The 25,835-nt window shown below is 42.8% G+C and overlaps 1 protein-coding gene across 4 annotated transcripts in view; it reads right to left on the bottom strand.

Annotated features, from left to right (window-relative positions):
• pex5la (peroxisomal biogenesis factor 5-like a) overlaps window positions 1-19,837 on the bottom strand; it is a 113,860-nt gene extending 94,023 nt beyond the window's left edge. For all 4 annotated transcript variants that reach the window (XM_063467350.1, XM_063467349.1, XM_063467351.1 and 1 more), the window contains exon 1: window positions 19,387-19,837. Coding sequence is in view for 3 of the 4 variants with exons in the window: in XM_063467349.1 (XP_063323419.1) it covers window positions 19,387-19,407 (21 nt within the window). In the remaining variant the exon portion in view is untranslated. The remainder of the gene's footprint in view (window positions 1-19,386) is intronic.
• Window positions 19,838-25,835: the final 5,998 nt, after the last annotated feature.

Here is a 25,835-nt window from a genome sequence, read left to right as displayed (position 1 = left end):
TTGCACCTTTTAAACTAAAGCAGCAGGCGGTCACATCAGCAACCCGTATAACTCCAGTTTCATTCATCATCAAACAATGGATCAGTGTAAAGCAGCCTGTTGGCATCACATGTAATTAGTCTAATCTATTATAATCTCACCCACTGGCAAACTCGCATACAGTCCCAGATGCCCTTCTATGCAGATTATTATGGGACATATTTGTAAAGAGCTCTTGGTAAAAAACATCAAACACTGGGCTGCTTCATAGGAAGCATTAGCATCAGTTGTTATTTCAAATTCCTTCTCAGAGCAGGAGTAGTGGAGGTTATGGAAGAAAAGGTTTCCTACTATTAACTGTAATTATCAGGTGCTGGTGTGAGTGCGATTAGAGTCAGAAACATGCTTTGTGCATGAAAACAGATATCCACTAAAGACGCAGCACAATCATTCCTCTGCACAGCATCTACAACTTAAGAGTAGAAGCTGGCTTTGAGCCCGAACATCGATTGGGCGAATCTCAGATTTCACAATAGCTTCTGTGTGTGGCCACTTCAGCCTCCTATTTTTAAAACCAATGACCAAAGCAACGCTTTCTTTCTTTTTTTTCTGTCTGATATTTTGACACTTTTGATAAGCACCGAACACAAACATGATATCACCAAGCAATCACTGTTAAAGAGCTGCTTTCATCAGTGCACCGCTCACTATTGTGATGGACTCGATGCTTCTGTTGCAGCTCGTTTCTTTCATGTAAATGTTACGTTTCTGGTGCAAATCACCACCCTGAGGATTTCATCATCACGGGGGCATTTCTTAACTGGTCATCTGGTGGTCTGTGTGTGTGTGTGTGTGTCTGTGGGGTGTGGCGGGATGGGGAGGGTGCTCTTCACACAAGATTAGATGTGGGCAGCGGTGCTGATTACACAAGGGGCTGTGAGGCACTTGTAATCACGTCATACAGCTTAGCTTTTTGTTTTTTTAAACCCTCTGCCGACCTGGAAAGTTTCCATCTCTCCCTGTCCGGCTGCCCTTTGAAAAGTTTGCATGGAAAATGAACGCAGAAAGGAACAAACTAAAATAATGAACGTGCTGTGAGGAAGCAACCCACTCAGCTCGGAGAGTTCGAATGTATGATGTTTCTGCTGCTGCTATCAAGCTGTTGGCCATGAAAGTGCCAACAGTGGAGTGAAACTACCACACATTATCTCGCTCTTCAGAGCCTGGAAGCTTCCTCTGTAGTGCACAGCAGACATTTTTGTACTGATATATATAAAAGTATTGTAACAGTACAGACAGAGCTGAAACTTTCATATTTTATTACGGACGTCTTTTGGAAAGTGGAAAATTGGCTTGTTAATTAGAATTTACACGGTGTACAGTCACTCTTCACTGAACAGAAGATTTTGTTATTGGATGGTTTGATAGCATTTAGAGAAATGATACATTAACATAGGGGAAATATATTCGTGCAGTGGGGGTTCAAATCCACAGGCTGGGTCATTCTGCGTGGAGGTTATTTCTCACCTTACCTGTGCGGTTTCTCTTTCCAACTTCTTCCCACAGACGTCCAAAGACGTGTAGGATTGTGGGTGTGAATATGAGCGTGCATGGCTGCTTGTCTCTTTGCATTAGCCCTGTGATAGAGTGACCAGCTGTCCAGGGTGTACCCCTCCCTCCACCCCATGACACCCCATGCTATACGCTACACACCTTCAGCTGGACAAGTGCTTAAGGAACTGGATGGATGGACACATATGATACAGTGATTTGCATCTTTACTGCTTGATCTCATCATTTACAGTCTAATTTCTCAGGGATGTTTTTATCCTTTGTGGTGACCTTCTCATCTTCTGCTCCTTGTTATCCACCTCTTCTTTTCTGTTTCGGATCATCTGTCAATCTTTTTTTATTTATTTCTGATGTCCAAACTTTCCTTGACTTGCGGCACAGTGAGTGTCTCAGGGGAAATGATATTCAGAACCTCCATGAATTCAGCCTGAGGCCTGCTCACTTCTTCCTGGTTTTCACCTTTTCAGGGTTCCTCAGACATTATCATTTCAGTTTCTTTCTCCTGCTTTCTTGCCTTAGCTCTGCACTGCTTTTCACACCTGCAGTTAAATTCATTAGATTAAACAGACAAATGGTTCAGTAGACAGACAGAAGAAAGACTGTATGTAGATTGTATAATCCCGTTGATTTCACTGAATTTAATTCACGAACATATGGAGAATAATAAGACCGTAACAGGCTGCTGTGCACATTTCATGAATCTGATGATAATTTTATTTACGCACTTGTTTTTTGCACATGGTTAGAACATTTCTATGTAAATATAAGTGAATGAGGCCCATTGTTGTGCTGAAATAAGCAAAGTACTACCTGAACAGGACATCATAAGGATGACAATATATGCTTCTTCAAAACCTGCAACATTCACCATTATTAGTGCTCTGTTTGGCCTGCAGGACTCAGCAGTGCAGTTCAGCTAACATTACCAGGAGTCTCACTAAGCTGAATTTTAACACCAAATGCATCAAATCGACTGCACCATAATATAGTTTTTTAAAGCTGTAAAAAAAAAAATACATTAAAGTTGTGCTATAATCCTTTTAACAGGAAACAGTCTGAGAGTTTCACATTTAAATGATTAAGATAAGAACTATAAGTAATCATTTTCCTGGTGGTTGTTTTGTGTCTGCCTCTCTCCTCCCTGTGCTCTGCAGAGATCCCACTGCACCATTGTTAAAGCTTTGACTGACCTTTTCCATGGCAGCCTGTCTAACTAACCTGGGTTATATGATAGCTGAAGGATAGGCTTTAATTGACATGATAGCAATCTTGAAGATGAGTGAGGTGAGGCCGTGGAGTTGGTAAAGAAATGCTGAAAACAGAGCGGTCATGCCCTTTTGCTCAAGGCTGTAAATCTCTCCCTGTTTCTCTGCATGTGTCTATGCGCCTTTGGACTCTATAGGTTTACAGACACTTGTGGGCATGCATGCCATAGTGATTTTGTACATTTAATGATTTCTTTGATCTGGGTGGAGTGATTGTGCACATACATCTGTAAAAACTTGAACTGGATGCACAAGTTTGAATTTATTTTTGATTTTCTTGAATCCCGACAGCCTCACAGCCTCATACAGCCTCATACATACAAACACTTCCACTAATATTTGGTTAAATGTCCCTCAGCTGCATCTTGATCAGACCTTGACTGTATTTGAGGTTGAAGATCACTTAGTAGTTATTCAGAAAGTTATTTTTCCAGCGTATCTAAGCAGATGCTCATGAAACTGAGCCCGAGACATTCGTGTGAACTTTTCATTGGCCTCTATTGATTTTTCTCCAGTTCAGCTGGAAACAAAACAACAGAGCCAACCCTGAGAAACTCTCCACAGGCTGCACTGGCATGCTTGAAGGACCACAGGCATGCAACTCGTATCTCAAGAGCTTGCTTATCAATAAGCTGGAACAAGATGATAATTTTAAGTAAGGCCTCAACTCTAAATGAACTTTACACAACGAGTCTTGCTTTGTTTCCTTTCATTTAAAATATACATTTATTTGATTTTCACAAATGATGCATGCTAATGTGCACAGAGTTGAGATTTTAACATACTGTAAATAGAAGAGGGTGAGTAGACGTATGTGTGTGTGTGTGTGTGTGGGGGGGGTTATCTTTACTGTAAGTTTGTTTCCATTGAGCCATCCATCCAGAAACTTCCAGTTAGTGCTGGTGTCCTTTGGTTTAACACTTACTGGGACAACCATCATATGCTCTAAGAACACCTCTGCAGGTCAGTTTATTTTAATAGCTGCACTTTAATCTGATGTTCGGAGAATTGTTAACACATGTCTTGAAACGTGCAAATGTGTCCATCTCATAAACTCAGGCATTATTCTTCCATTGTCTAATTTTCATAAGCCTGGATATTTTCTCTGAAAACCCTCGAGACCGTTTTCAGGGAAAATCTCAGCAGCTCAGCAATTTCTGAAATACTCAGATCACCTTATCTGACACCAACAACCATGTCATGTGTCTTCCTCAGTCTAATGTTCAACTTGAACTTCAGCAGGTCATCTTGACCATATCAACATTTTCTTGGTGCCATATGATTGGCATTAATGGGCAGCTGAAGAGGCGTACCTAAAAGAGTGGCCAGTGAGTGTATTTCTGTGTGGCTGGGAAGCTAACCCAACATTTTGTACTATTTTCTAAAGCTAAGTCCCCAGACTGCAGAAGACTCGATCAGCTAAATGATACCGGATATTTACTGCATCAAAGCAGTTTTTACGTAGACTCCACAGGAACAAGAACCAGATGTGTTTTCATGTTTGGATTCAGTGATTTATACGATCAGAGTGAAAGCAGAAAGCTAACAGTAAGTCTGACCAGTAATTACAGAAACCATTAATAAGATCAACGCATATACACTGTGAGGGGCGATACAGTAGTGCGGGAATTTGACCTCATTAAGCTGCCAGAGGAGGAAAAGACAGAAAGAAAACAGACTGGAAGCACAAAATGTGCAGGAGGTCCTGGGATGGCGCTCGACTCACACGCCTGTCTGAGAGAGCCGAGTTACTCGTTTGATGTTCTGTGAGGCTGGCGCATGAGAGACGAAAACATTAGAAACACTTTCAACGTGAACTGGTTTTGACTTATATAACACTAGATGGGCTTTTATTGTTGCTCTTAACAGCAAGATAATACTTCCACTCATGGCTCGGTGCAGCTTCCCTGCTGAGTAAATTGGTGTGTAGTGCTACAAAAATAGACTCACACCATGCTGCTCAATTTCTGCTATCAATTAGTAATTTAAAAAACACACAATCAGTCACTGTCTCTCATGCACAGAATCAGAGAGATGGAGCAGAAATGTATTATGAACCTACTGCAGGTTGGTAAACACTGGATGCTCATTCACTGAACTTCTAATGATTGATTAGTTTCACAGTTCTTGGTCCAAGTAGAAAGTTTACAGGAATAAAAGAATAAACGCTGATATTAGTTTATATGAGGTCGGGGTAGCAGCCCATACTTGCCATATAAAAAATATTCCTCTCTATCTTTAATGCCTACTTGCATTTTTAGAGATGCTCACTTCACAACATTTCAGACCAGTCTACACAAAATGACTCCTGAGGGAATAAGGTCAATGGTGATGACAGCATAAGAAACTATCACCGGGTTGTAGTTCTGCTGTCTTACACTTGCAGCGCCGGTGACCACTGTAGCACAAATAACTCTGTGTTCATCGGATATCCTGAACTCTTCTGTTGTTAAACACTGTTGTTTTTGTGTTTTTGCCACTGCTAACCAGCGTTAGTGAAACTTTATTAGACGAGGATGCTGGACTCGAACACTATTAGAATAAATCCTAATACTCTTCATCAGAGGGAACGTGTGATTTTTAGGACACTTGCATTAGCTGGAATAATGTTAACTTATAACCAGCTGTTGTTTCCACACAGCTGAGTGTCACACATTGAAACTGCTGAGTAAGTAAACAAGTCCCGTACATAAAACGGCCCACTGTGATGGACTGTTTATAAGAACACATCAGTTTGTTTGAAGATGTTTTTTACACACTACTACACTCGTGTATACTCAGGCTACTCTCTTTTCTATTAAAGAACCCTAAAACATGACTCACTGTACTTCAAAGACATTATATTTGGTGTAGTTGGCTTAGCAAATGCAAAAACCTGTTTTCATTTGAGTTATTAGTTTAGTGTTTGTTTACTGCACCCTTGGTCTGTGGCAATAATGAGCAAATCAGGTATTTTGTTGACATCCTGATAGAGCTGGTGATTCTGACCCAAGTGCTTTGGAGCTCAACCTTTGCCTTTGTCGTCACCGTCCTTATCAATTCGTTCAGATTTATTGCAGTATTAATACCACAGAATCCCCAAAATACTATCCACCAGTATTCACTATGTCTCAGTATTAGTTTTATTAGTCATCAAACATTTTCAGTCACAGCTTTTATCTGTCATATGTTAACAGTGACATGTGACCATGTAATGGCCTTATGAGTTCCAGTTACACATGCGATGCAATATGTTGTTTCTCACCAAAACTAAGATAAAAAAAGTCATATTTATCTGGGATGCAGCAGGTCTGGTCATATACAAACACTGTTAAAGGAAAAACTTTGGTTCTGTGAACCTTCACCACATGGGTGTTTCCTTGCGGGTGTTTTGTGTAGATAGTATTAATATAGCATCACTAATTTAGCTGCCAAACAGCACTGTTCATTCCATGCATGTGTGGGGAGATGCCATGGGAGCGGGGTCTTTTGACCTCCTCTCTGGCACGCTGCAGTTCCTGTCATGTGGAGGAATATGAATCACACATACGTGCCTTGCCTCATTATCTACACTTGTGTGAACATGCATGCTCAAGGGCATATGGATGCATCCATGCAGACAACTGCATGCAGGTACCACATGTGCATTTGGAGAAGTATACACACATATTCTTAGCTTGTACCTACACATGCACAAGAGTGAGATGATTTGCATATGGAGAGTGGCATGTGGGACTGCCCCAGGTGAGAAGTTAGTCCTGCTCTGCTGCGATGCTTTCTTGCCTTTAGCCCTCTCAGCTGGCACACACTTGCACATACATGCATCGCATCTGTACACCCAGCTCCTCTTTAAGCTCTGCTCTGTAACCCAACTCTGAACTTCTGCCAGGGAATTCATTAACTGAGTGTCTCACAGGTATTTATAGAAATGCAAGGCAATTCCTTGCTCGCTTGCTTCCAACAGACAGACTTGCACAGAAACTCATAGAGTAGGTGAACTACACTGGAAGCAGCTCAGTCAACAACAGTAGAGGGGCGCTGCTGTAAATCCATCCATCAAGAAAGCCTAAACAAATCTCATACTCACAATTTTTGCAGCATATCTTTGCACAAAGTGTTTAATTGACACATTTTTCAGCTACAGTATCATTATCCTCCTCACTTCATCCTTCATTCCGCATTTACAAATAACATCAAAGGCTCCTTTTTCACTACAGCCTTACACAGGAGAGCTTTGGAGAGACAAATTAGTGTTTCATGTGGCAAAAGCTTCTTAAAATTAAAGGAAATTAGAGCAGCTTTAGTTCAGAGTTTCATTATTTTGGCGTCTCTACAAACAGCTTGCTTCTCACAGCTGTAAACTGCTGGGTAGCACTCGGTTGTAAGTACAGGGCTGCGACAGAGTGCTGAAATTGTCATTAGTGGTGATCATGAGAGGGATGTAATTGGTGTTTGTGGGTACATACTAATTGATGTGATAATTTGCAGACTTTGGTTTATGTGGAGTGTTCTCCTGCAATTATCTGACAAGATTACTGGTTCACAGAGGAAGAGCCATTGTATAAGGCTGAGCACTGATGGTGAAGTTGCTAGTCTAGGTTCAAATACAGAAGGCAGGAAGCTGGGAGTCAGCAAATCAAAAGATGAGTATCTCTTGCTCGAGGCACAAAAACAGATTCTCACATTAAAACAGCAGGGACGGTGAATTTAAGAGCGGGATTTCAAGTGTTCCCCATGGAGCAACAACCTTCGGAGAGACCCGACTATTTGCAGTTTCCTGTGGCCCCTCTCTCTCTCGCCGTCTGTTTCTACTCACGAGACGTTAAAAAGTTACTTGTATCTCATAAATGGGAGATATTAGGCTGTGGGAAACAAATAAATGAATTTGAATCTGATTTTGTTAGAAATGGCATTACGTCACTTTATTAAGCTGTGATAATGTTTCAAGCACAGAAGAACCAATTTGGCCGGTCAAATCATGTCTGTTTTGAAAACATTTTCCGTCATGTGCAGCGCTAACGCTTACATGTTGCATCTTTCCTTTAATGTTGGCACTTTCAAGCTTGCCTGTCCATCCATTACCAAAGTGACTGAAAGATTTGAGTTCAAATTACACTGGTGGGATCACTTTTGTCATTTACATAAACAAAGTAAAGAGGCGAGTGGTTGGGATACAATTAGGACAATGCTCACTGCATGAAAGCGTCATTTCTTTTGTTACCAAAACAGCATGGCTAAAGAAGAACAGACCAAAATCTCGAAAGAAGCCCCAAAATGGCAGAAATAAACTCAGAGCAAAAACAGGATGCAGAGTTGGGGCTTTAGCTTGAGTTGAAGTGACAGGCTGGGCAACCAAAAGCAGCTAATCATGTGTTCACATGAGCTGAACTAAATCTGGGTGAGAACTATGATTCTGAAGACTGGCACATTTTGCACTACTAAAGATCTTAAATACACATTTCTACCTCTTGACTGCTTTATGTAGGTGAAACTATCAGTTTTAAAGTCTTCACTTTTGTCTCTGGTAAACTCTCAGAGGCATTTTTCAAAATTATTATTGACAATAATTAAATGTCTTTTGAAAATGACATATGTTAATATATTTAGACCAGTGGCAGTAGCAAAGATTAAGCGCTATACATGCATACACAATATTGGTTGCAGTAAATTTATCTGGTGAATTTACAGAGGAGGGGCCAAAGTAATTCATCAGCGGGAAGCCCCGTAGAGGTGATGCTCACATCTGGCACAGTGAACCTGCGTATTTGTTTACCAACAGCTCTCATCCATGACACCTCCTATATATCCCTGGAGGCCCAAACACATGCGCTCTCTGCACTCAGGCCCTCGTATGTCTGGTTTCTGGAGCAAATTAATTCCCAGTTGGAGAATGACTGTTATGAATGGGTCGGGTGAAAGAGATGGATGGGCTACCCGTTCTTCTGCACAGCCCCTCCGCTTCCAGTGACAAAGATGCTGAGGCTTGTCCTACTTTTGTGGGAGGAAAAATGTGGCTTTGTACAGTAGCTCAGGGGACTCTCGGCGTGGGGTTGGGAGGGCTGCCGTGTTAACAGACTTGAGGCAGAAAGACACCCGGAGGAAATCAGCGAACAGAGATGATGGTGTAGAGCTGTGAAGCCGTGAAGCCGGGTTCTTTACGTCGATTGCATCCTCTCTCGGTTACAGGCTTCCCGTTTGAGAAAGCTTGCAAAGTTGTGCTAACATTTGGTGAGGGTGATTTTGTGTGTGTCACTAGCTAAGACAGTCAGCCTAATTATTCTGCTACTCTGTGAGCTGCTGCACTGCTCTGGTGTAGAGAAGCTCCTGTCTCCAAAACACTGTGTAAAATAGGCAACCGAGTCCAGCAGTTTTAAAAGAGTCATCAAAACGCTGAGCAGCCCACATTTCGAACCACAGTCTTTAGAAATATACTCTTAAGGTGTGAATGATATAAACATACTGCACATATACCACAGCCTCCTTCTGTTAAAGCTGGGCACTAATGAATTGTGACCCTATGAATGACTAAGATCCAGGAAGACATGAATCCTCCAAGTCATCCCAGTCAGAGAGCAGGTGGTTATTAAGGAAAATTGTGATTCCAAAGGACAGACTGGAGCCTGGATTTAACTGTACAGGAAAGAGATGAATATTCAGTAAAATGTGACATGACTGCATCATGACCCCTTTTCTCCTCTGTCCACTCTCCTCAGCCTAACCTCTTGTCACATCATTCACACCCACATCTGGACTTAATGTTCTCTCCTTTTTTCCTCCTTTTTTAATTATTTTGTTTCATGAATGGGCGGGTGTTCAAAGAGCAGAAAGGACAGATGACAGTGAATAACAAAATGACCAAATTTGTCACGGTCCCGGGTCAGTGACCCAGTGTTTTTGCTTTTGTACTTTTTCTTTTGATTTTATTACGAAGTATGACTCTGTTTTGGTTCTGTCCTAGTATTTCAGCTTCCTAGTTCGGCAGTACTTCCTGAGTTCTTGTTTTTAGGTTTTAATATTTGGTCTCCCGGTGTTTATCCTGTGCTCCCTCTTCTCTGTGTTCCTTCTGTCTGTCCATGGTGTTATTTTGTCTGCTCATGAGTCTGCGTCTGTTAAGTTCTGTGTCTCGTCTGGATCTCTCTGTCTGTCGTGTACTTCCTGTTTTACTTTGTAGGTCTGTGCCTTATGCCTGTGCGTTCAGCTTTGTGCTCTCCCTGTCTCGTCAGTGTAATCAGCGTCAGCCGTGTCTCCCAGCTGTTTCCTCTTAGCTCTGTTCACCTCTTGTATTTAGTGTCTGCGTCTTCGCCTGCTCGTTGTCTCGTCGTACCCTCATACCTCCCCTGTGTGTTCAGTTTGCCTACCTGCCTGCTTGCTAGTTTAGTTTTGTATTCCCAGTTCAGTTTGTGCACATCAATAAATCTGCTTAAGGTTCACCCTTTAGTTCCTGCGTTTGTGAGTCCTGCATTTTGGGTCCTCTCTCCCTGCCTGCCTGGACACAGCCATGACAAAATTCCCATGCTCCGTGGCAAGAAGAACAATCCCTTTTTTCCTCAATCTGCTTATAGGGCAACAGCTGCTGATGAATGCTTGAATCCCTCTTAGTCTCCCTCTAGTCCGCTTTACAAGCTCCACAAGCTGCTCAGGGTCTCTATAGAGCCTTAACTACCCAAACAGGGGAAGGAGAAAAGCCCAGTGACTGAAGGCTGGATGTCGGCTACGTACCTTAGAAAGCAGCGGCAGAAGGCAAATCTTTCAGGTTGTTTATCTTGTGGTTAATTATACATTTTTTTCCTCTCTGTATAAAGACATATTTGGCTCGAGTCAGCAATTCTCTGGTTTGGAAAATGTGCATTTTTTTATATTTTTAAATACCACAAATTTTAAACTAGTGTTCATGGCACAGAACAGCTGTGCATGACTTCACAGAATATGCAGTAGGACAAAGCTTCAAAGCAGTACTTCTATCTAAATCTAAGTAAATTAGTCCGTAAGGCCCGTAACACCACTTAAATGAACCTTTTCACCCAATACATGCAAAAAAAACCTCCCGGTGGACATGTGCAGTAAATGTCAGCATATTTTGCAGTCAAAGCTAATCTTTAGCTGCACAATCTGGCAGAAAATGAAACGGTCATTACTGAAACATCCAAACCCAGAACAACATTCACCATTCAGCCACGATATTAAAACCACTGACAGCTGAAGTGAATAACACTGATCTTCTTTTTGCAGTCTAATGTTATAACATGGATCCTGTTACTCTGATGTGTGCCAGCCCTCTAAATATTGGTGCGGTCCATGCACACATGGTGGCGATGGCACTGCCCTAACAGCAGCTGTGTCCCCAAGAAAGACAGTGCACCCCACTACGCTGCAAACACTGCTCAGGAACAGCTCGAGGACACCACTCAGCCTCCAATTTCTGCATATACCAATCCAATAAACCATTTGCACTAGTACAAGTGGATTCATGAAGTCCCTACCCAGCAACAAACAGGACCCAAAAATCTGCTGTCCCTGGAGGACCTGTCGCTAAGCCCTGAAAAATCAGAGATGTTCTGGGGACACGAGGAGTACATAGACAAGATACTGCAGTTGGTTTTGATGTTTTGATAAGTGGAAGTAAAAAAAGGGAAGTTTAAATGCAAGTTCAGACCCCAGTGCCTCCATCCATCCATCTATCCGTTCATCTTCTGCCACTCCTATGAGTCCAGGTTGCAGGGGAAACATTTTAAGCAGACATGCCCGGACCTCCCTCTCCCCACCTACCTTCTCTAAGTCATCTGGGACACCCAGGCATTCCCATGCCAGACAAAAGATATAATCCCGAGCACTTCCGGCGCCCCCCGTGTGCGGCAGCCTGTTACAGCAGCTCTGCTCATTCTGAGTTTCTTTCTTTCTTATCTTTTCTTCTCGTAATTTTTCTATAACTAACGTATTAGTAATTAGACTCTGTAACCATGTTCTACCGTTTTGTGCTAGTTCTGGTCGTTTTTCTTAGTTTTTTTCTACTTTTTTCACCCGTGTCTGGGGACCCAGAGCAGGGATCCTTTGTTTACAGTAAGGATCAGCTGTTAGCGCTGCGTCCCGCAGCGGTACTGCCGGCGGACAGACCTGACATTCCCAGTGAGCTGAGGAGGAAAAGACGGGGGTGTCGTGCTGGGAAGGAGCGCCGTCGGCCGAGAAGGAGACGTTATCGACCATCTCTTCCTTCTGTAATTATTGGAAATGTACGTTCTTTGCACAATAAATTGGATGAGCTCACGTCGCTAACCTGGTCACAGAGGGAGTACCGGCAATGTAGCATCATGATGCTAACGGAGTCGTGGCTAACACCGCTAACTCCGGACACGAGCGTGACACTACCGGGATTCCAGCTGCTGCGAGCGGACAGGACGAGAGAGAGCGGTAAGAGGAAAGGAGGGGGACTGGCAGTGTTTGTGAATGACAGATGGTGTAACCCTGGGCACATCACTGTGAAAGAACAACTCTGCAGCAGAGACATTGAGCTGTTAGCCGTTAGCATGCGTCCGTACTACCTGCCCCGGGAATTCTCGCATGTTATCGCGATAACAGCGTATGTCCCCCCCTCGGCCAACGCGGATGCAGCCTGTGACACTCTCCACTCAGTGGTCAGCAGACTGCAAACACAATCTCCGAGAGCCCTCCTCATAATATCAGGGGACTTCAATCATGCCTCACTGGACTCCACACTGCCCACCTTCACCCAGTATGTGACCTGCCCAACCAGAGACAATAAAACACTGGACTTACTGTATGCCAATGCAGAAGAGGCATACAGTTCATCATCTCTCCCTCCCCTGGGCAGATCTGATCATAACCTGGTGCACCTTGTCCCTGTGTATGAGCCCTTAGTGCGCAGGGAGCCACCAGCCACCCGCACAGTACAGAGATGGTCGGAGGAGAGCGAGGAGGCTCTTAAGGACTGTTTTGAGTCGACTGTGTGGGAGGTGATCTGTGACGACCACGGAGAGGACATCGACAGCCTTACTACATGTATTACTGACTATATTAATTTCTGTGTGGATAACACCGTACCTACCAGGACTGTACGGTGTTTCTCCAACAACAAACCTTGGATTACCCCAGAAATTAAAGCCGTCCTCAAGCAGAAGAGGAGGGCCTTCAAATCCAAAGACAAAGAGGAGTTGAAAAGGGTGCAGAGAGAGCTGAGGGGACTGATAAGGAATGGGAAGGACAGCTACAGGCAGAAGATGGAGAACCAGCTTCAGCAAAATAACGTTGGTGAAGTCTGGAGAGGCCTCAGAACCATCTCAGGCCACAAACATCAGAACTCTCTGCCTGGGAGGGATGTGAGGTGGGCAAATGAACTGAATCATTTCTTCAACAGATTTGATTCAGCCATGAGGCAGTCTCCAACATCGGCTGCAGACTCACCCACCCCCACTGCTGCTGTTCCACCTCTGACACCTCAGACACTTCACACCTCCTCTATTCACCCTGCTCACTCCTCCCCACCCCCAACAACAGCATCCAATACACAATCAACACAAGGCTCCAGCCTGTCTCTCTCAACCACCCAGGTTAGGAGGGAACTGAGGAGGATTAAAGCCAAGAAGGCAGCGGGTCCAGATGGCATCAGCTCGAGGGTCGTCAGGTCCTGCGCAGACCAACTGTGTGGTGTGATGGAGCACCTCTTCAACCTGAGCCTGAGGCTGGGAAGAGTCCCACAGCTCTGGAAAACCTCCTGTGTTGTACCAGTGCCAAAGACTTCACGCCCCAAGGACCTCAACAGCTACAGGCCGGTGGCTCTGACATCCCACCTGATGAAGACCCTGGAGCGGCTGGTCCTGGCTCAGCTTCGGCGCCTTGTGAGCTCATCACTGGATCCACTTCAGTTTGCCTACCAGCCTGGCATTGGAGTGGATGATGCCGTCATTCACCTCCTACATCGCTCCCTCGCTCACCTGGAGACCGCTGGGAGCACTGTGAGAATCATGTTCTTTGATTTCTCCAGTGCCTTCAACACTATTCTTCCCTCGGTTCTGAAGGACAAGCTGGAGAACTCTGGAGTGGACCATCACCTCACTACCTGGATTCTGGACTACCTCACCGACCGACCACAGTATGTGAGGACTCAGGGCTGTGTGTCGGACAGGGTCGTCTGCAGTACGGGGGCCCCACAGGGAACGGTTCTGGCTCCGTTCCTCTTCACCATCTACACTGCAGACTTCTCCCACAACTCCACCCAGTGCTTCCTGCAGAAGTTCTCTGATGACTCTGCTATAGTCGGCCTCATCACTGATGGGGACGACAAGGAGTACAGAGGACTGACTCAGGACTTTGTGGACTGGTGCCAGCTGAACTACCTCCAGATCAATGCCAGTAAAACAAAGGAGCTGGTGGTAGACTTCCGCAGGCACAAACATCCTCCACTGCAACCACTGAACATCCAAGGTATGGACATTGAGGCTGTGGACAGCTACAGGTACCTTGGTGTTCATCTGAACAGCAAACTGGACTGGACTCATAACTCAGACGCCCTCTACAGGAAAGGGCAGAGCAGACTGTACCTGCTGCGGAGACTCAGGTCTTTTGGAGTGGAGGGCCGACTCCTGAAGACCTTCTATGATTCTGTGGTGGCCTCAGCCATCTTTTATGGTGTGGTCTGCTGGGGCGGCAGCATCTCTTCTGGGGACAGGAAGAGACTGAACAGGCTGATCTGCAGGGCCAGCTCTGTTCTAGGATGCCCTCTGGACCCAGTGGAGGTTGTGAGTGACAGGAGAATGGTGGCTAAGCTGTCATCCCTGCTGGACAACATCTCCCACCCCATGCATGAGACTGTGACAGCACTGAGCAGCTCCTTCAGTGGGAGACTGCGGCACCCACGGTGTGGGACGGAGAGATTTCGCAGGTCTTTCCTCCCCACTGCTGTCAGACTGCACAACAAAGACTCCAACTGATCAACACACACATTCACACATGTGCAATAATCTTTTCTGGTATCGTTGTATTTTTACTGAGTTGTATATAGCACTTGTATTCTATTTTTATCTTATTGCATATTTTATTCTATTTTATTCTACTGTATATAGTATTTTATTTTATTCTATTCTGTACAGTTGTATACTGTATTTATTCTTATTTTATTTTATTCTAATTTTTGCTTCATAACTTTTGCACTGTCCACTTCCTGCTGTGACAAAACAAATTTCCCACATGTGGGACTAATAAAGGTTATCTTATCTTATCTTATCTTATCTTATGTCCTGAGTCTGCCTTGGGTTCTCCTTCCAGGCAGACATACCATCAACACCTTAGCTAGTAGAAATCCAGAAGCCATCCTAAAATGCCCCAAAACATCTCATCTCAGTCCCTACGAACTCTGTGTCTCTCCTGAATGGCCAACTTCGCCACCTTATAAGACAGTAGTCTCATATATCGTATATTGAAAAGTTAGAATGCCCTGATACCATCAGACAGTGAGAGAGACCATGATTTTAACAACCACTGAGACTCTTAAGAAAAAATAAATGGTGAATAATAAATGTTCAGGGTTTAAGGGGCTGCTAATCTCCTGAACATCCATAATGTAATGGTTTGTAAGTGTTACGGTAGTTAAGACGTCTACAGGTTTCAAGACGTTTACAGGTTTTTACATATTTTCAACAAGGAGAGCAGTACTGTCTGTGGAGCTTTTGTTCCAGCCGGATGCCACCTGATTTCACTCATTATCCTGGCTCCTGAAATAGTCAGGCCTATTAAATGGCTCTTAATCAAGACCATGGTTCATTAAATCAAGGAGACTTTAAAATAGTGGAAAAAGCTTCCGGGAGTCCTCTGCTGTCCCTCAAGCTGACCGCCACAGCTGTGGGAGAGGCGCTGATAAAAACCTTACAACAACAACATTAAGAGTTTAACATACATGAAGTACAGCCTGATTGATTGCACAGCTATGACCGATGAAAGGGTGTTTCAGGATGTTAAATGCACGCTTGCATACGTTCTCTTGCTGGGTTGTGATACCCTGACGCTCCTGTATGCTCCCTTGTTTTTTCTGAATCTGTTGATTCATTAATATTTTTAAGTTCTCCAAAAGGTTTTATCCACTGAGCATTGTTTAATTTTTCAGAGTAGTTATATTTGAATATTCTAATATCTGTGTTTAATAGAATATACAGGTCATCCGATTACCACAATTTTTTTTTAATTCAATTCAATTTTATTTAAAAAGCGCCAAATCACAACAACAGTCGCCTCAAGGTGCTTTATATTGTAAGGTAGACCCTACAATAAACCCAACAATCATATGACCCCCTATGAGCAAGCACTTTGGCGACAGTGGGAAGGAAAAACTCCCTTTTAACAGGAAGAAAGCTAGGGATGGGGTGAGAGAAGGAAAACAGGATAAAGACATGCTGTGGAAGAGAGACAGAGATTGATAACGAGTGTGATTCGGTGCAGAGAGATCTGTTAACACATAGTGAGTGAAAAGGAAAAACTCAATGCATCATGGGAATCCCCCAGCAGCCTACGTCTATTGCAGCATAACTAAGGGAGGATTCAGGGTCACCTGGTCCAGCCCTAACTATATGCTTTAGCAAAAAGGAAAGTTTGAAGCTTAATCTTAAAAGTAGAGATAGTGTCTGTCTCCTGAATCCAAACTGGAAGCTGGTTCCACAGAAGAGGGGCCTGAAAACTGAAGGCTCTGCCTCCCATTCTACTTTTAAATACTCTAAATACTCTTTGCATTTGAATACATGAATATAGCTTTGAGAAAAGCTTTTGGCTGATTGCACTGAGAAGAAACCAAAAATACAAAGATATGCGCCATGCTGTGACAAATAAAAAACAAGGAAATGAAATGCAAACTAAGAAGCTTTCACCCAAGAAAGCAAACTGTATGAGTAAATCTAGTACACGTCTAATACAATATTGATGTGAATGACTGTGATCTTAAGAGACTTGATCTACTTCTGATCAGCGAAAGCATCCATCTGAGATGCTCCCCGAGGGCCTTGAAAAATGGTAATCAAATTACGTAATCATGTTGCGCTTAACAGAGCAAACATCTAAAGGCCTTGGAGCGTCGCTTCCATTAAGCCAGTATGTTTTATACACACAGTACACGCATTAATTAGATATACTGTAAACACGAATACCAAAGCAGCTAAAGCCACTTCAGCGATTCCAGTGTATAATTTGAAATGTTCTCATGTAATTTGATGAAGAATGGGTGTACTAAATCTTAAACTTTAATAAATGTACTACTGTATACAAGTGAAATATGCAGGGAAGTAACAGAAACAGTATGTTTTGTAGCTTTTTGATAGATAAAGATGAGCAGCTGTTCCACACCTTTGGTTTACCCTTCTCTTAAAGGTAAAACGTTTCTCGACATCATGTTTTATACCATAACACACAAACACACATTTGTAACTGCCTGGATGCTGGGTGTTATCATTACCCATGTGTTTAGGGTTCATTTAGGGGAAAAAGAATAACTGGAAAAAAATAGAAGACACGAGTCCAGCATTGTATTTCTGCCAGCAGCTCTCTGCAGACCACAATCCTCAACAGCCAACCAACACTTGGCATCAATCATGAGACCATGCACATGCCAAAATATTTGATTCATCCAATAATGTTTCATTGTGTGAATATCCCCTGCACTTATGCAAAATGTGTTTATGGAAATACAGAAAGCCTTGGATTAAACTGCACACTGGCCCGCACATGCTCCGCTTATCCAGGTCGCAGGGAAAGGAGAAGGTTATCAAATAAGAAATGGTAAGATGGAAACTGGACATTCTTATCTCGCTCCCAGCCAGCTGCCTCCTGAGCTGCAACATTCATAAGCTGACAAATTGTGCTGACTGACAATTGTGTAATAAAGGAGGACTTACAAGTGTAGCTACTTTGGGATAAGAAATCTGATAGCTCTGACTGACGGATGCCGCACCAGTAATGCATCACAAAGTGTGTGCACAGTGTGAGCTTCACTTGAAATCCCAGCGACCCAATACGCCCAGTGATTTCCACCTCCAGCATCAATTTGGAGGTCACATTAGGCCTGTGAAATGCTTGATGCAAAAGTGAAAATGCAAACATAACGAACGTGCATTTCATGTTTTACTGACTGTGTGTGTGATACAATTTAAACCGTTATGAAGAGCGAACAACTCTAAAAGTGTTCCACGTTGATTAATTTCTGCAAAAAAGCACTTACAAATGTGCATATTAGCCTCTTCTCATCGAGGAAAAACAGTCCTCCCTTATGCCCAAAGAAGCCATGCTATCAATTCCAGAGTCTCTCCGACAAGAGTCTGATAGTGTTACCGATTTAGATAGCTCAGATTTCATATGCTCTCCCAGAAGCAAACACTTTACTTCAAGGAGAAAGGGATGGGAAAAAAAATCAAGATAAATGTATCCCTTACACAAGCGGATGTCAAAGCAAAAATATTCCCATTACTCACTGCTGCTAAATAACTCCCGTATAATGGCTTAGAAAGCACAGTGTTTTGTTACAGCTGTGATCTAAACATGGCACAGAGTGTAATGACTTGCGTGCATGTGATGAGAAACACAGAAAGTGTCTGACAACTGAAACATGAATGTAACAGAGAAAACTTTGATTCAAAGCACATTAAAAAATCCTCCAGTTTCTGAGGTTTTCCGCTGACCCTCCCATAACAAACACGTCCGTGGTCATCCAGGCAAGAACTGTTGGCATTTTCAATGAATACCGCTGCTTGAGTAATATATCATGAAATATTAAATGTTGGTCTTCAAAGCTCCCGAGTACTGACTCAGGACTGCGTGGTCTTTTATTACATAATCAGCTGTCTGGAAACTGATGTATCTTTGTCAAGCAGCGTGTAAATTTCACTCCACGTTTATAAAGCAGAGCAGAGGCTAACATTACCCGCAGAGGAGGGGGTTACTGTTTATGTGACAGCGTGTGATTGTACCGCACGCCACACATGCAGCTGTTGGAAGCTCCTCACTGTAACCCTCCGATTTCTGCTGGTCAGAAAGCTGATCATCGTCAGCTCGCCTCATTTTAACGTCTCAGATGAGTTTCAGGCTCTTATTAAAGCTAAAGAGCTGACTGAAAATTGACGTCAAATTGCGTGACGTCACGTGAGCGTCAGCAAACAAGTTAAACTGATTTGTTGCGATGTCAGGGGCTGCCTGGTTAAACAGACGAGGTTTGCCTCCTGTTTACCTTTGGCACGCACCTGCACTTGCAGTAGGCGCGCCACAGTGCCCTTCACTCCCTCCGTCTCCCCGGTGATTACTGCAGCTAATGAAGGCTGTAGCAGACTTGAGTGCTGGACTAAATGCACGTATTAACAGTCTCTTTGAGCAAATTTCCCCCAAAAAACTTGAAGGGCCCGCATCGGCAGACGTCTCTCAGGTAAATACGGCGTCAACATCGAAATAACAGTGCCTCGAGATTACTAAACCCACAAGGAATGAAAAAAACAGAAAAGCTCTTAACATGAACTACAAATGCATCTCGTCCAAATCTTGTTCATTTGTTCCATCACAACTGCAACATTTCGTTTTCCATCTTAATTGAGACGTGCACATCCTGCCTCCTTACCTGTAAATGCCCCTGGTACATATTGAGCACACAGTCGGTCGCGGCTCTCTCCGTCACTGGATCTTCCTTTTACACTTCTTCCCGGCTTGTATGGGGCGCACAGTGTCAAACTCCAAGTGTGGACATCAGAAGCCGAAGGAGAGTTTTTGGACTGGAGGTCCAAAAAGGAGCAGACAGAGCGGAGCTGTCCTCTCCTCGGGTGCTGAAGCTGACACTTTGCGCTCATCCAGGATACCTCAGCGCGCTGACACACACGGAGAGCGACGCCGGACGGCACTTTCTTTTCTTTCCTGTTTTTTTAATACCTTGCAGATGCCTCAAATAGTCCTTACATGAAAAACACAAACAAACAAAAATAAAATTCTCTCGAGATTCAAGTCTTCATTCTGAGCGCGGTGGCGTTTTCCTTTCGGTCTTGCTTTAAATGTTTTGACGCTCCTGAAGGGCTCATTGTCTTCTTATAGCGCGCTCCTCTCTCCTGTTTCCCAACTACTCCCTCTAACCCAGCCCTCTGGTGCCTCCCCCAGTGATGACGTGCTCGGTGAGGAGACTCACGTGCACAGCTCTCTCTCTCTCGCTCTCAAGATAGTGTTCAGGAAATTTCAAAAGTTCACAGGCGTAGAAGAAGAATTTATAGTAGAAGGATTTTGTCATGAGCAAATTGATTTTAAAAACGTTTTATAAGCTTTTATAAGCCTCCCGCTTAGAAAGCAGCTCTGAATGACACGGTTAAAAGAAGCAGAGGAAACAGCGTCTTACAGAGCGTGACATCTGCGTGCGATGAACCAATTAGTTGCCGTTTTCAGTCGTTTTAATTAGTGGAAGCCACAATTCAATGATCAAAAACAATGGAGACGTGGTTTCTTAGCAACGTAGGAGATCTATATGTTTACAGTATAGCCCACATTACTGTCAATGCACGTGCTTTAATCTCACACGCACACACGCATGTTTTCTACTGAATAACAGAATATCAAATACACAGCAAGCTTTTATTTTATTCTAAAATAGCTCACTGGGAGCGGAACAGCTCCAGATTAGTGTATCAATGACACTAAACAAACAAACAAACAAACAAACAAAAACACGGATTCAGATTAGATCTAACGGGGCAATGGCAACTTTGCCTGTTTTCATACCTACATGAAAACATATGTAGGTCTACAATGTCTTGGTGGGAGTGGGAGTTATGTATTATGAGAATTTCAACAACACTTCATCCAAAAGTTCAGCTTCTGGTGAAAATTTAGTTTATTTCTTTTTCAATTTCCTGATAGCACCTCGACACTCTGTGCTGCAGACACGAAGGATTTTTGACCTTTTCTCTTCTCTGAGCAGCTGGAGCAGGGCCGCTTTGTGTTCTGCACCTAATAGCAAAACATTTTGCTCTATTCTTCCTTTCCTGCAAAGTAAACACACTTTGCCAGTGTCAGCTGGTACTGTGTCCCCCTCAGTGGAGTCACACAGCTTGTGGGGTGCAGACTGAGAGTGAAGGAGACTTCTTCGTATATCCAATGAGCCACACATTTTAAAGTAGGCAAGGTTATATAGTTACACCTAAGCTATTGTGATGCATGAAATGATTATTTTGGAAAACAATTCGTAACATTCAGTTTTGATACACAGAGATATATTTTTTTTAGCAGTTTAATCAATACTTTACCTTACTTTGCAGACGTGTAGCAAAGGATTACTGATGTGGAGTGCACCACCATCTGGACATCTGGTGATATAAGCACTCACACTGAACATATAGCTAAGCAGAGCCCTCAAAGACATGCTTTGCTTCAAGATGCAGCTTGAGAAACCTTAGCGAAGTAATCGAGTCACATATCAAAGCAGTAAAGCATGCCCATCTTTTGTGTTTGCTGCCTGTCAAGAGATAATTTATGTAAAAGGCAGAGGGATTCTTAAATTATTCCTTCCACCCCCTGACTATATTCTCAGTTGAGATAAGCAGAACAATATCCCCACTGTACATCGTGTGGGCTGAAAGCTGCTTCCCCCTCCTGAGTTGTCTGACAGTCTGCTAGAATGTCTTCAAGGCTGACCCAAAGCGTAGCTCCACGACCTCGCTGAACTCCTCCCACGCCTGAGTTTTTGCTTTGACAACCATTGAAGCCACAGCCCGCTTGGCCTTCTGGTCAGCTGCCTGCAGAGTCCCACAAGCTGACCGAGTGAAAAAGACTCCTCTACAGCCTGATGGCTCTTTTTACCCCTGGTGTCCACCATCTGGTTCAGGGGTTGCCGCTACATGAGCACTAACAACCTGAAGGCCACAGCTCCAATGTGTCCTCACACTTGGAGGCAAAAAGTAAAGTACTGTTAATCTTACAATACCCAATGAATGAGAGCATGTATAGCATGGATGTCAAACTTATTTTATACCACGGACCACGTACAGCCCACTTTGATCTTAAGTGGGATGGGCCAAAGAAACTGTCCTTTGCGTTAGTCTATGAATGTTTAAGTAATTATTTCAGGGTAATATGAGAAGCCATGGGGGAGATCTTTATCAGTGGGAAATGTTATAAAACTTATGAACATACAGTTTTCCAGTGCCATCCGGTTGGAGGGATTGGAGTCTTTGCCAGGCCAATTCTGGCCCCAGGGCCTTATGTTTGACACCCCTGATGTATAGGAACAGTAGTAACAAGTTAGTGCATTTACTCACGTATTGAACGTAAAGTATTTCTATGTAATGCCACATTTCCACTCTCCTGTATTTTAGATGCAAATAGTGTACTTTGTAGTTTAATTTTATTTCTGATTTTTGCCTCCCCTCCCACCTTTCTCCTGATCCCCTTCATGTCAGCAAATTTTAAAAAATCCTGGAAGCTCCCGTGATTGGAGGCGCTGAGTACGGTCTAATCATTACATCCTGTTTCCCTGGAAATGTTGTTGAAGCTCTGCTGTATCTGAACATCACCCAAAAGAACTGGAATTAACTGCTCAGGATCTTTTGAGGGCAGCAGAGGTTTGTGTGGACATTAAACCAAACACATCTGTAATTATTAACACACTGTCCTTTAGTAAAGGTGTAAGTTGTTGCTATTCAGAAGCTCTCACTGTAATTTGCTGTACAACAACACCAACACATCAGTCCTGTCATATTCTTCATGCTTCACTACATTAAAAAAATCTAGTCTAAAGTCAAGAAAAGCACGATTATTACATCCTGGGTCTTTATTGTTTACCAAACGTACACACACCTATTTTTAAAAATTGATATATGATCACAGATTGTAGTGTTTTATCGAGGAGTCATATTGTCGTATATTTCATAATGGTGCTCACATGTGCACGTGCTGGCCTTTAAATCTATTTTTAGAATAACAGAAACAGTGAAAATATTATTAAAGTTAACAAGAAGAGAATTACTCCTCTTTGGCTGGCCACTTTCAATCAAATTGAAAATGAATTGTTTTATCTGCTTTGGATAATTACCAGCTACAAAACACAACTAAAGAAGAATTATTATAATAAATACTGAGCAGTACTGCTGTGATTTTTTTAATGGAGACGTACGGACTGAGAATGTTGGAAAGTGGGAACAAAAGTGTAAACCAAGTTTCATGTCAGTGACACATATACGTGCTTCAGCGTTCACACAGGTGAATTCGACCATGGTGCATCTCACCGCCCCAAAAACAAAGTCTTTTGAACACTGCCTGATTTCTGGTATAATCATGACGTCACTGCTTTGCTTTGTTTTTTGCCAGCAGACATCTAGGCTCATTCTAAGCAGACCAACCGTTTTGGACCCCTCTGACTAAATTTGAATCACCATGGAGATCCTCTAACTCATTGGGCGTCACCAGTGGGGCGGTTTTTGGTCACAGCTTTTTGGAATTATGCACTTAGTGTGGAGAATATAGCTTGATGATTCAGGTATTAATAAACGCCATCATCAGGTAAAAACTCTTTTTTTTTGTTCAGTTGTAACTTTAACGTATGACCATAAATACTCAATGATAATTATTTTTGATGTTGTTTCGACCATCATTGCCCACAAAGCTATTAAAAGTATAAAAAGATATTGGAAGTGCATCATTTGAATTCATGTATTCACCCCAAACCATAGTTAAGTCGTTACCTGGACCACAGATGGTGAGACAAATGACTCAAACAGATTCGGTTTGATAAGAATTTGATTGGGATTGAAACACAGTTTCAACACACAGCATGAAATTCTGGGCAACATGAGAGCTTCTGGTAATTTGCAATTATATCAAAGTGTTATAAAGATAAACTATATAGATTTTATTCTCATAAAACCGCAGCCTGCTCCAATGCAGACCTTTAATAAAATAAACACCGAACTGAGTCTCAGAAATATTCCCGGAAATATGTCGCATTGGATTGATCTCCAGAATCTCTGTAAATTAAGGAGTGACTGAAATAATGCGAATGGATGGCGAGATCAAATGCAGCTGGCACATTTGATGATCCCATTATTAGCAGGGCTCGACCTATTTTTCACCTGAGAAATGTGGTGATTAAAAATTAAAATGTCCATTATACTCCATATATCACTTGTTTTCTGACAGCTGTTTCGCTGACGTCACAGTTGGTGACACCGAAGCTGAGATAAGGCTCCTGGCAACTAGTGCAGCTGAACCTGTTGTGGACACACGAGCCTGACCAAGGTTTTATTTAACTGGTTCATTACCAGTACAGGAGGAACTTATCTCTCATGCCAGAGGAAACAGTGACACTCGCTGTCAGGCGTACCTGCAGTGTACCATCTCATTGCCTATAAATTCAATCACACATTTGGATCACCGCTGAAGTACTCGTCAGCCGGTAACTCATTACTCTAGAAATAATTTGCAGGCGACCAGTTGCTACATAGCAACAGGTCACAGATGCTATCAGTCAACACAGCTCTGCCCCTCCTGTCATGATCAAATAGAAATCGCAGCTTTTCCTTGACTATTTGTCAGTCTTTGTTATGCGTGTGTGTTTTTGCTGTGCAGCAGTGATGTCATCATCCAGCTTTGTTTGCTTCGGAGAGGCCCGACCTTCACACAGTGTCACCCTGCAATCTGAAAGTGTGGTTTTGCAAACAAGTCTATTAGAGGTGTTGATGGTTTGGCCTGAATGCAACCAGAAAAACGGCACTATCTCCTGGACGTGTTATTTTAGAAAGTCAGAGAATCGTTTTTTCTGCTGCATCACAAACCTAAATATTGGACTTCTTAATCCAACGGCTAAAAACTACTTGCATCGTCCGGTCATCTCAGACAAAAATGTGATTTCTTTTGATTTTACACATAATGTAACTAACACACTAACTCCTAATCTGCTTTTTGGAGGACAAATCATTAGCAGTGAGCCGCGGAGCTGCAGAGGAGAATGCCACAAAGCTAATGGAGCAAACAAATGATGTCAAACGATCTAGAGCGGCAGACGCTTTGTACCAGTTTACACTCCAACAAGCATGTTTCCCTCTGAGGCGCCGCTGTTCCTAAGCAGACAGGAACACGCTGAGGTTTTGGTAAATGCACTGTTTAAAATATTATTAATGAGTTAGTTAAGGTAATCAAACAAGCTGATATTTAGAAGATTGCTCTTTGCCATCCTGCAAATATCACTATAACACTAAATCCGCAGATCTAAGCACGTTTTCCTCGTTTCTCGTACTACTGCGATAATAATGATAATGATAGTAATAAAACTCTGTTTTCGTTTTGTGTGTGTGTGTGTAAAGAAATTTGGGCCAACGCTTTATGACTCTGCATCAGCTCATTGATGTTTGAATGAATGTATGTTAATCATTTTTAAGCCCTGTAGAGGATCGGGTGATATTTTTTACCATGATACATAATATAACTTATAAAGTCAACGTTTTAACTAAAAAGTCCAAACTTCTGTGTCCTGAAGATGAACGGGTGAAGCTTCTTCCAGTCATTTCAACATCAGGCTGTAAGTAGATTAGAAGATAAGCTCTCACTCTTTTAATGGTTTATTGGCAGTAAGGATCTTGTTTCTTGATTAAGCAAATGGTCTTGGATAACCATGACGTACTGGAATATTAAATACCTCGTGTTAGCTGTATTCTATGCTGTGGTAAATTATACCCTTATTTCCAACTGCAGCTAGAAATCATAGACAAGATAAGAATCAAGCGAGGCTAATGTTGCAGAGAAGCATCCGACCTGGTAAACAAAGGCACTAGTTAGGAAAAAAATACAAACTGCACAGATTAAAAAGTGCCATCTGAAGTTGTAGCCCTTTTAAAAGCTTGCTTTCTAATTTTTTGCATTAATGCCAACCCAGGGCTTTCGCTGTGGTGACTGAGAGGATGTTTGATTCTGTTTATAGTGTGAGAGCATTGAGATGTTTTTTGGAGACAAAGACTGAAACTTGAAGGCAACAAATAATCCCATATGCTGTTCTATATTTTTCCACGTGAATATCATTAACCTTCTAAATCTGCAACAGTA

Source organism: Pelmatolapia mariae, linkage group LG23 (genome assembly GCF_036321145.2).
Source record: "Pelmatolapia mariae isolate MD_Pm_ZW linkage group LG23, Pm_UMD_F_2, whole genome shotgun sequence".
NCBI classification, from domain to species: domain Eukaryota; kingdom Metazoa; phylum Chordata; class Actinopteri; order Cichliformes; family Cichlidae; genus Pelmatolapia; species Pelmatolapia mariae.
Note: the sequence above shows the minus strand (reverse complement) of the source record. Positions and strands in the feature narration are given on the sequence as shown.